At 29.8% G+C, this 12682-nt stretch overlaps 1 protein-coding gene across 2 annotated transcripts; it reads left to right on the forward strand.

Annotated features, from left to right (window-relative positions):
• Nucleotides 1-4626: 4626 nt before the first annotated feature.
• VRN5 (Fibronectin type III domain-containing protein) lies at nucleotides 4627-8420 on the forward strand. Of its 2 annotated transcripts, XM_048125783.2 has the most exons (5): nucleotides 4627-4785; nucleotides 5548-6151; nucleotides 6486-6790; nucleotides 6873-7973; nucleotides 8056-8420. In XM_048125783.2, the coding sequence occupies exons 2-5, from the start codon at nucleotides 5691-5693 to the stop codon at nucleotides 8067-8069; spliced, it is 1881 nt and encodes a 626-aa protein (XP_047981740.1). In that variant the 5' UTR covers nucleotides 4627-4785; nucleotides 5548-5690; the 3' UTR covers nucleotides 8070-8420. The 2 variants fall into 2 exon arrangements, with proteins under 2 accessions (XP_047981740.1, XP_047981739.1); XM_048125782.2 differs by lacking the exon at nucleotides 8056-8420 and having other exon boundaries at nucleotides 6873-7990.
• Nucleotides 8421-12682: the final 4262 nt, after the last annotated feature.

The following is a 12682-nucleotide window of genomic DNA, read 5'->3' on the forward strand; positions in this document are numbered from 1 at the left end:
TTATTATTATTATTATTATTATTATTATTATTATTATTATTATTATTATTATTATTATTATTATTATTATTATTATTATTATTATTATTATTATTATTATTATTATTATTATTATTATTATTATTATTATTATTATTATTATTATTATTATTATTATTATTATTATTATTATTATTATTATTATTATTATTATTATTATTATTATTATTATTATTATTATTATTATTATTATTATTATTATTATTATTATTATTATTATTATTATTATTATTATTATTATTATTATTATTATTATTATTATTATTATTATTATTATTATTATTATTATTATTATTATTATTATTATTATTATTATTATTATTATTATTATTATTATTATTATTATTATTATTATTATTATTATTATTATTATTATTATTATTATTATTATTATTATTATTATTATTATTATTATTATTATTATTATTATTATTATTATTATTATTATTATTATTATTATTATTATTATTATTATTATTATTATTATTATTATTATTATTATTATTATTATTATTATTATTATTATTATTATTATTATTATTATTATTATTATTATTATTATTATTATTATTATTATTATTATTATTATTATTATTATTATTATTATTATTATTATTATTATTATTATTATTATTATTATTATTATTATTATTATTATTATTATTATTATTATTATTATTATTATTATTATTATTATTATTATTATTATTATTATTATTATTATTATTATTATTATTATTATTATTATTATTATTATTATTATTATTATTATTATTATTATTATTATTATTATTATTATTATTATTATTATTATTATTATTATTATTATTATTATTATTATTATTATTATTATTATTATTATTATTATTATTATTATTATTATTATTATTATTATTATTATTATTATTATTATTATTATTATTATTATTATTATTATTATTATTATTATTATTATTATTATTATTATTATTATTATTATTATTATTATTATTATTATTATTATTATTATTATTATTATTATTATTATTATTATTATTATTATTATTATTATTATTATTATTATTATTATTATTATTATTATTATTATTATTATTATTATTATTATTATTATTATTATTATTATTATTATTATTATTATTATTATTATTATTATTATTATTATTATTATTATTATTATTATTATTATTATTATTATTATTATTATTATTATTATTATTATTATTATTATTATTATTATTATTATTATTATTATTATTATTATTATTATTATTATTATTATTATTATTATTATTATTATTATTATTATTATTATTATTATTATTATTATTATTATTATTATTATTATTATTATTATTATTATTATTATTATTATTATTATTATTATTATTATTATTATTATTATTATTATTATTATTATTATTATTATTATTATTATTATTATTATTATTATTATTATTATTATTATTATTATTATTATTATTATTATTATTATTATTATTATTATTATTATTATTATTATTATTATTATTATTATTATTATTATTATTATTATTATTATTATTATTATTATTATTATTATTATTATTATTATTATTATTATTATTATTATTATTATTATTATTATTATTATTATTATTATTATTATTATTATTATTATTATTATTATTATTATTATTATTATTATTATTATTATTATTATTATTATTATTATTATTATTATTATTATTATTATTATTATTATTATTATTATTATTATTATTATTATTATTATTATTATTATTATTATTATTATTATTATTATTATTATTATTATTATTATTATTATTATTATTATTATTATTATTATTATTATTATTATTATTATTATTATTATTATTATTATTATTATTATTATTATTATTATTATTATTATTATTATTATTATTATTATTATTATTATTATTATTATTATTATTATTATTATTATTATTACTACATTGGGTCATACAATGTACATATAAATTTTTATATTATCTGTTAGTGATATTTCACTGATTTATAAATTTGTTTATTAATATAATATGTGTGCTGCAGTCTGGGCCATGGCCCAACAACCAAAGGCTGAAGGCTACAAATCATGGGCCGTACCCTAAGCACAAGTGTTTTATTGTTTTATTAGGATAAGGCACGATCAAAATCATTTCAATCAAGGACATAGTACTAGTATTATTTTATAATCTAAGATTGAGTTATAAAATTATTTTAATTAAAAATTATTAGCTAGGACTAATTATCACAAGACTATCTATCTAAGAATTAGGATTGAGTTGTGTTGTGAAATTTAATCTCATGAACCAAATATATTTGTTTTAATTCCGAGATACAATGTTGCAAACCAAATAACTTTAAAAGATTATAACATTATCTTATTCTTATATACACTATACTAATCCAAATAATTCACACCGTTTTTTAATATTTGTCTCAATGAAGCTATAGACAAAAATGTGCAGTACCTTTCATTACTCTGAATACGTGTGTTTTTCATGAATGTTTTCGTATTTTGCATATGCCAGTGAATTGTGATTTAATAGCAAAATATTGTTGTAATTATTTAAAAAGATAGGACTTTGAATAACTATAATTCATAAGTTTGTACAGAAAAACTCATTTAATGTGAATTCAAGTAGTGGCGGAGCTACATTGGAACAAGGGGTAGCATTGTACCCCAAAATTTGTCCTCGTAATGAATTTAGGTATGTCTAATAGCATTTGACATCCTTGGTCCAGTGCTAATCAACTCTTATTTCTAAGGTAAAGTCCCAAGTCGATTCCTATTAGTGCATACATTTTTTGTTTATTCAAATATCTTTATCTTTTTTAATTTTGTGTTATTCAAATCTTTTTATCTTTTTTTAAAGATTCTTATATGGACTCCAAAATAGAACACATATCTTTTGTTTATTAAATCTCATGCACTTTTATACTTTTCATTCTTTTATATTTTTTAATATTCTAATGCATTTGAAATCTACAAAATTAATTTTTTTTTCAAATCTTTAAAAGCATTTTTTATACCTGCATCATTTAAGCTTTTCAAAAATATTTTAATGCATTTGAAATCTATACAATTCACACACTTTTTCTTTTTCCTGTTTTTCAAATCTTTAAAAGATATTTTATATATTCATCATTTTAGCTTTTTAAAAATATTCTAGTGTATTTTTGTTCCATATCGTTTCGTCATAATCTATAGTAATAATTTTTTATGTTTCTAATTCTCTTCTTATCTTATGTACACCTTTACGATGTTTTTAACAATAAAAATAAAATAATCAATTATGATTGAGAAAACAAATTAAAAAAAATAAAGGAATCGATTAGATTTTGAAGCTTTGAGTTGATACAATTATTTATTGTACCCTCAAACAAAAAATTATGGATCCGCAACTGAATTCAAGTAGGGATGAGGGTTAACGGGCCCCACCACCAGCCTATGAAATCAAAAAAGCCAACTAAATTTGTCAATTAGAGCTGCCACTAATTCTAAAGTTTCTAAATTTGACCCGGGAACATAAGATTCAGTGTCAGAACACTAAACCAACACACAAAGGGACTGTTCAGTTTGAAAGATTATATCTCGGGATTAAAGACGTATTATGTGATTCATGAGATTGAATGTCACATCTTATCTTAGATGGATAATCATGATTATAGACATGACCATTTTCTCTAGCTAAGATAATCTTACAACTTATTTATAGATGAATTATTTCATAATAATTAGTCATTGCAACCAAACTGCACCTAAAACTTAATTCGGTATATTGTACTGAAAATAAGATGAAAACTAAAATGTATTAGTAATCGCTCATTAACCAAGGCATTAACTTGCATGATTCTCTCATGTCCAATGCTAGTTTTTCGACCATACTCAACCGAAACTTTAAGAAATATAACGACTCATTTGGTAAAATAACCACAAAATATAGTATATACAAATCATAGTTTGTGCTAGTAGTTATCTATCTCGTTGTTGTGTTTGGTAGTTAAACTAAAAAGTCACTATTTCTTTAATTATTACCATGTTAAATTCTATTACATAAAATAAAAGTGAGAAAAATAAAAATTAATAATTTCAACCGGTAAGTAATTCGACTCTCAAAACAGTTAGTGTGGTCGACCAAAATGGAGAGTTAATTTTCTAAACTAAAACATGGCCTTTAACACATGCTTCGCCAAACTATAAAAATAACGCGAGTCATTCGTTAAGATCAATGGTGAAATTATGATTCAAAAACAGAGGAGGCGGAATATATATTAATAGCTTGGTTTTAGTCTGACATAACTTTTTTTTCGGTCTTCGAGTCATCATCGGAGACAAATGGAGGAGGCAAACATGAGAATTTTACGTACGAATAAGGAGAAATTAGTCGCACGGCCCCTCCCGCCCCCTCAATCCACCACTGATTAAGATAAAAAAAACTTTTAATATATGGGCTGGACATAAAAAAATTTAGGAAAGAGTTATGGACTCAAATGTTAACCCGACCCGATGAAAAGTTGCAGCAACTGTGGCCCATCTTTATCTTTCACGCAATGACCATAAATACACATGCTGGAAAATTCCTCCTAAAAATTGAGCCTTTTGCGCGTCCTCGATCGAACAGGGCCGTCGTTTCTGACCTGTAATTTGGAGGTATTTTGGCGTCACGGCTGTTTTAGGCGAGATCCCCTCGCCCAATTATGAGCTGATTATTGCTCGAGGTCAAATTTCTCTCTAATTCATTCAATTTCTTAGGGTTCTTGCTTTTAATATTACTGAAATTAAGCTTATTTATGCCTTCATTCGTATGTTTATACCGCTTGAGGTTGAATTTTAGCTGCATTTCTCTTTTCGATCCCCTTCTCTCTAGACAGATTTTGAGCTGGTTTAATCTGATTTCCGTTGCTTTATTTTTTATTTAAGTTTTTATGTAATTAAATAGATGATTTGGGGCATGCAATCAGATAGAGTTTGGGCATAAATTCAACCGGAAAATGCTGTGGTTTTATTCCAAGAATAAATTTTTAGAGTGCTCGAAATTTGAATTACTGTTTGTGAGCCTTATCTCTTGAGAACACGTGAGCCAGCTGGTATGTATAGCTGAAAGATTATTTGGTAGAGTTTTTTCATTTTTGTTGGAGAGGGCAAACACTGCTGGGGTCAAGTTTTTTGGATGTTTTGTTGCACTTGTTTTAACTCTTAATCTAAATCTTCTCCTAAATCAAATCGACCATAGTCTGTGTTAGATTTCGTGCGAATGATTAACATTATCTTGATAAATAGTGTGAAATATAAGTGATGAAGTCATGCATGCATATATAAGTGCTTGGGAAAAGTTTTTTGCCCTATTTATTCTGGTTTGTTGACCTCTTGTTTTCTTCTCACTTTTTGTATGAATCATGGATCTTACAGTTGTGTCAGTGTCGTTTACTCAGTCACATTCTAAGTTGATTATTCTGATGGAATTCAATATCTTCATGCAGTCAAGCAAGTTGCTGAAAATTGACACCTTGGGCATGCTTCAAGATTCGAAGAAAGACTTGCGGGTTCCTGAAATCTGGTCTGCTGATTATCTTATCTGAACAACTTGTTACATTGAGCAGCTATCAGATTCAGAAAGTGCAGCATGGCCGAACCTCTGATGAAAGCTTGTAGAAAAGCATCAAAGCCATATGATTTCAAGAGAGTATCTTCTAGTCCCAAGGATCATATTCAGCAATCGAAAAGACCAAGGAAGGGGGAAAACCCTGTTCGAATACCACCGAGTCCTGACCAGTGCCTCGATTTCAAATCATCTAACTCTTGGACCTGCAAAAATTCTGCATGTCGAGCCACACTTTCAATAGATGACACATTTTGCCGGAGGTGCTCTTGTTGCATTTGCCATTTATTTGATGACAACAAGGATCCGAGTCTTTGGTTGGAGTGTGTATCTGATTCTGGTTTAGGAGATTCATGTGGTTTGTCATGCCACATTGAATGTGCCCTCCAACATGGTAAGGTCGGGGTTGTTGACCTGGGACCATTGATGCAGTTGGATGGAAGCTATTGTTGTGCTTCCTGTGGCAAAGTTGCAGGGGTACTTGGGTAAGTTGTTTGCTTCTAGTTCCACCATTATTTTTTCATTACCAGACCTCCACAGGCACCATTTGTTTTCTGTTTTCCAATTCTACTGTCTTACTTTAATGAGTGGTCTTGTATGCAGCCAGAAATGAGTACATATAAACTTATTGGGTAAGTGAAAGTTCTTGATGTTCCACCTGGAATTTGCATTTTTAGTTCTTGATGTTCTTGTTCATGTGATGATTGCCTGCTAATTTTATATTTGAAGGATTGAACATGTCTACCAAAAAGAGTGAGCATAGATTTGTAGCTTTTGGTGAACCTCTTATGCTTTCTAACTGTGTATTAATTTTGGCAGATGCTGGAAAAAGCAGTTGAGTATAGCTAAGGATGCTCGTCGTGTTGACATCCTATGCTATCGGATATTTTTGAGTTTTAGGCTCCTGGATGGGACTTCTAGATTCACTGAGCTCCACGATATTGTTAGGGATGCAAAATCTACATTAGAAACAGAGGTTGGTCCAGTCGATGGAGTTTCAGCAAAAATGGCTCGGGGTATTGTTGGTAGACTCTCTGTAGCTACTGAGGTGCAGAGGCTCTGCTCTCTTGCTGTTGAAAAAGCTGACAAACTGATGGCCTCGAAATCTACTGCAGCCATCTTGGGTAATACTTTAATCTCTTGGTAGTTCCTTTATGATATGCTGTTGCCAAGTGCTTACATTCTTTTACTTCCCCACTTTGGCAGAGGGTTCACTTCCTGCAGCTTGCAAATTCCTATTTGAGGAGGTGACATGTTCTTCAGTAGTACTTTTGTTGATCGAATTATCAACTGCAACAATCAAGGATATCAAGGGCTACAAACTCTGGTATTGCAAGAAAAGAGATGAGGTTTACTCTAAAGAGCCTGTTTTTGTCTTCCCAAGAGATCAGAGGAGGATCTGGATATCCAATTTGCAGCCTTGCACGGAGTACTCTTTCCGGATCATATCTTATACCGAAGCTGGTGACTTTGGGCACTCTGAAACGAAGTGCTTTACAAAGAGTGTAGAACTTATTCACAAGCACCAATATTCTTGTGCTGAAAGACCTGAAGTGGATGCATCACATGCAGGAAGCTCTAGTTCCAAACAAAATCACAGGACTGATGAAATAGAACTAGACTCAGGATTCAAGGTCCGAGATCTTGGAAGAATCTTGAAGCTCGCTTGGCTGCAGCATCAAGGCTATTTGGAGTCGTTTTATGGTTTACATGTCAATAAATGTGGTAATGATCATGGCATAGTTAAGCAAGAAACTCAGCAAGACAAGCCGGCATCTGTTGCACGTCAACTTGACTTGAATGTTGCTTCAGTGCCTGATCTGAATGAGGAGTTCACACCTCCTGTTGAATCATCTAGGGAAGAAGAAAACGGGTGCACTTTAGGGCAAGCAGTTGAGGCAGATGATGCTATCTCTCACGGCATACATAGAAAATGTGGAGAAGCAGCCACTGATTCCAAGTTGGTTAATTGCCATAATATGCTACATAACGGCAATAGGGAGAACCGGGATTCTGATAGCACTCTGACAAATGGATCCCCATTCCAAGTTCAGAACGACCTATGCTTGGATGAGAACTTTGAATACTGTGTAAAGATCATCCGTTGGCTGGAATGCGAGGGGCATATTAAGAAGGATTTTAGATTGAAGCTGCTGACGTGGTTCAGTCTAAGATCCACAGAGCAGGAGCGCAGAGTGCTGAACACCTTTATACAGACGTTAATTGATGATCCAAGTAGTTTGGCAGGACAGTTGATCGACTCATTCTCAGATATATCCAGCAAAAGGCCACAAAATGGCTCCTGCAGTGAGTTTCGGCATTAAACTTTGTTGGCTATATAGACTTGTGATTGATTAAACTTGACCACGACGTTGGCTTTTGTTTACAGGCGTTTTATGCTGAGTCAAGTGGGAGCAAGTTGTTGGTACCGATGGTCGTCTATTAAGCTAGCACAGATAAGAACTAGCATCCCTGATTCATTTACTGACTGCGTATTGTTTGAGGATGAATCTCACGCATTGTGGGATGATTTTTTTCAGTAGATAAGCCACCTCCTGATTGCTTATTGACTAGTGAATGTAGATTCCATTAATTCTAGGCATGAATTTTGTTGGTAGACTCCTATGCTTATTCCATCTAAATTCTATCTAAATTTAAATGTAGGATCATCTGATGCAGACTGCTGTATTACTCCACTTATCTTTTCTTTATTTATATAATTGAAAGGCTATTTATGCACTTTCCTTTATGGTATTTGTCTCTCTCAAAGGCCTGTTGTGTTGTTACCTATATGGATAAGGCCATGCTTGATAAACTCTGATTTAACTTTAGTTTCTGCAAATGGTAGGATATAGGTTGATGAATGATGACCTCTTAGTCTTAGATGTAATAACATCTACATATGTCTAAATTCCAACATTATGTTTGTGTTATGTGATTTTAGTTGTCTTATTCATACCATCGACATAGATTTTGCACATATTCAACCCCACCAACCACCACCATTTATCAATTACTACTACTATATGTCAACTAATAATGTGTTTGTGTGTGTGTGTGAGAGAGAGAGAGGGGACAAGGGATGTGGAGATGCAGGGGTTTAGGATGACAATGTGGGATGAAGTCACAAATCCCATAGCAACATCGGTACACCCCACTGTCGCGCCGACGTTCCCTTCCCTTAACATACCCATCCAACAGCATTGGTAATCAAAGATAAGAAAACTGAAATATAGTGTATGGAATGTGTTTCGTATGACTGACATTCGGTGGTACTAAATTTGCATCAAATTTGTAACTTGTGGCGGTTGAAGAAATTCAAAATCTGTTGCAATATGATGTCAATTTATTACTGCTACATCTTTTTCAGATCAAATGTCCAACTTTGATTCGATCTGAATTTTAGGGAAGGTAAACGAAACTAGTTGAACAAAAGTTAGTGAAATAAGTATATTTTATAATATTAATTTTATAGTATAATGTTAGTGAAATAAGTTAGTAGAATTTGTGATTTGTGATTTACTCTTATTTAAGTAATTAAAATACTCTCTCCGTCCCAAATTACAAATTAGGTGAGGTGTGAATGTTAAAAAGCTGATATTTAAAGGTTGGGTAGAGATGGATTAAGGTAAGAGATTAAAATTGCTGCTATAAAAGAAAATGACTCAACTAATTTTGGACATCACAAAATGGAATACGATTCAACTAAATTGGGATGGATTAAGGTAAGAGATTAAAGTTTTTGCTATAAAAGCAATGACTCAACTAATTTTGGACAATACAAAATGGAATACGATTCAACTAAATTGAAACAGAGGGAGTATCAAATATTGTTTGGCTAGCAGCAGTAACTATGCACGCACATGAGACACTTTCTACAAATGAGGCATGACCACATCTACACTTTGGAGGTTTTGAAATGAAGTGAGTATGTGCTATACGCGTGGGAAAAAATGAAGTTGCACCGCAGAGCCCGAGCACATCCACAATCCTCAGAGCATCCACAACACAACCTCTATTGCGGACCGCAGTGGGGCGCCAGTAATGCGACTTAGGGCATCCACAACCTTGTTGTCTAAGAGCATCCACAATGGGGCGGAGGATGCGACGCCCTAAGTCTCGCCCTATGCTCCGCCACATCAGCATTTTATCTCCGCCCCTTCCACCTGCAATGGGGCGGACTATAGCCCGCCCTATAGTCCGCCCTAAGCATTTTATTTATTATTTGAATATTTAAACACTACAAAAATTGAAAAAAACAACTTCATTTCATTGAAAGTTCAAATACAGTATATCAATTAATTAGCAAGAATAAAAATATATTTTTTATATTTGGAAATTCATTAATCCTATTTTTTATATTTGCAAATATATCAATTAGCAAGAATAAAAATATAAAACACCACAAATTAAAGGCATATCCTATTGTTAGTATTTATTATTTATTTTTTATATTTTATGCTTGCAAATATGAAAATCTTCGGAATTCATTATTGAATTTAGAGAGAAATTGAGATGGAGAAGAGAGTGGAGTGAAAGGTGTAAAATGAAGTAAAAAATGGTGATATATATAGAAGAAAATAAAAAAAAATAAAAATAAAATAAAAAAACGTGTGCATCGTCCATGGGGGTACGAAGGATAGGCCGGAGGATGCATCCTCCGTGCCATAGTCCGCGGAGGATAATGTGTGCTTAGTCCGTGGTGCTGCAGTGGCGGACTAAGGGGCGGAGGATGCATCGTCCGTCGCATCCTCCGCCCCACTGTGGATGCTCTAAGTTTGCATCTAGTTGGCAAGTGAAGCCACATGGGAATTGGTGACACGTGGCATGCTAGACCGTTATTAGCGGTTTAAGGCACTCACCTATAGCTATGTGCCTATGTCCCTTGCAATAGCTACAATATTTGTATGAGTTATGCTTACCTGTCTCTCTTCTTTCACTTCATGGCTTCTCTCTCTTGAGTTGGTGTGTTTGTATTAAAACTTTGACTTGCTACAAATTATAGTATACTTAATAAATTGATCCCATTCACCAAGGGGCATTGGGGGGCGTCTTAATTGGGAAAGGGTTGCCACTTTTTGCCCAAATCTTATAACAAAAATAGCAGATTTTCAAGGCTAAAAAGAAAGAGTGGTGAGTGATGCACATGCCCTTCCACACAAAGACAAGCAAATAAGGCTTCCTCGGTTTGAACAAATCAGACAGGCTCTTGCTTTAGTGTTTCTCTTGTTCTTTACAGCTCTCTCTATATTTCTCTTCAAATATATCTCATCACTATTCCTATAATCCTAGTAGGAGTATTACATTTAATTTTTCTTTCTCCTAGTTTTGATCATAGTTCATGAAGATTTGAAAAGGGGATCTTAATCTTAGTTCATGAAGATTTTGATGGAGAAAATGCATTTTGTGCCCCTTTTTTCTTGCTGAAATCTAACCTAGCTAGGTACAAGTATTAGCAGCACAAGTGTACTACTTCAAATGTCAATTGTGTTTTCTTTGCTACTCCTACTTCTTCTAGGGTTTTCTTTCCATGCATCCGGTGCTCGAGCTCTCGGAGTCGTCGCTGATCACCACCACTTAATCAATAAGGTTGGTTAAATTAATTGCTTGATTTAATTTTCATGAATCTAGTGAAATAATCTTTTGTTATTGGTGGAAATGATCCCAGGAAAGTGATGAGAAGTTGATTCCGGATGCTAGGGTTTCTACACCTCCAATGCCTAATGATGCCACTAATCCGAATGAATCGGATGATCGTGATCTTGATCAAGGGGTAGAAACGGTGCAGTGGAGAGTGCCTCACCCGAAGAAAGGGGAAGCGGTGTCAGAGTTTAACTTGGACTATTTACCGCCCAAAACGCATCCTCCCGTGCACAACTGAGATCTTGTCTTTGCATCCATCGTTTATATTTGGGAAAGTTTATGTGGATCGACACTTTGAGTGCCCTAGCTAGTTAGAGTTATGTTAACGTTAGGGCACGTATGTTGATTATACGTGCTCTGTATATCTTGATCATACGTATCTTAATCTCATATGTGCTCTGTATCAGTTCACAAGTCCGCCCTATTTTAATTTTGACATATAAGTATAATGAAAGGATACTAAAAATTACCATGATGTTCACTAGTGTATATTTGAGATACATGGAGTTTGAGTTTCGTAGTATGTATATATACTATGTGGGAATTGTTGCTATCATTTTATAGATCGCTACTAATTAATTAACAAGGAAAAAAAACTCTAATTGATTTATATTGACATGTTGGTTTTACTTCATACAATATGAGAAAGAATAAATGTTGAGAATTGGTGATTTTATGTATGCTTGTTTGGTGCCTCCCTTTGCAGGCATTTAATTCACGTTATAATGTAAGGTAAATAAAATTAGTTGAAGTAAATAGTAATGATCTTCATTCCAATGGTCTTCGAGAAAAACGATTTTCTCTTTTGTTATCTATCTTTTATTCATGTATTTATCCCGGACAAAAAGACCTAGCTAGTAATGCACTAATGTGTTTATGTCCAATTTTGGGTAATTAGTTATATAATATGAACAATTATATATATGAAGATCTAAAGTAGCTAAAAAAACTTATCCTCTCAAAAACAAAAAAAGAAGAAGATGAGTTTTATTTTTTGCATCGGCGTTTAAATTAGATTTATGTTGATACAACGGAAATTGTTATTGATGTAATTAGTTTCATAATTTAAATCAAGTACTTATCATTTTATTTATTTAAAATCATAGAAAATATAAAATGGGAGATTTGATTTTTTATGTATAATTTTTAAATTTAATAATATCAATTATAAATTTGTAAACATTTATTTATAATAAATATCTGAATAAAATACTACTAATATAATCTAATTGGGATGGTACTACAGTAAAATATGTAAAAGTAAATATACCTTTTTATAAAGTAGCAGTGAATTCTAAGAACAGAAGATAAATTGAAAAATATACAAAAATAAATTTTATCTTTTTTGTGTAAGAGGTCAAAGTACTTATCTA

This window comes from Salvia hispanica, chromosome 1 (genome assembly GCF_029641045.1).
Source record: "Salvia hispanica isolate PSC_SH4W2 chromosome 1, Shi_PSC_v1, whole genome shotgun sequence".
NCBI lineage: Eukaryota > Viridiplantae > Streptophyta > Magnoliopsida > Lamiales > Lamiaceae > Salvia > Salvia hispanica.

Bases quoted from the DNA above. Each gene is read 5' to 3' on its own strand.
- VRN5 (XM_048125782.2), top strand. From the start codon at position 5,691: ATGGCCGAACCTCTGATGAAAGCTTGTAGAAAAGCATCAAAGCCATAT. The intron at 6,152-6,485 runs GTAAGTTGTTTG...TAATTTTGGCAG, and splicing joins AAAGTTGCAGGGGTACTTGG to ATGCTGGAAAAAGCAGTTGA. The intron at 6,791-6,872 runs GTAATACTTTAA...CCACTTTGGCAG, and splicing joins ATCTACTGCAGCCATCTTGG to AGGGTTCACTTCCTGCAGCT.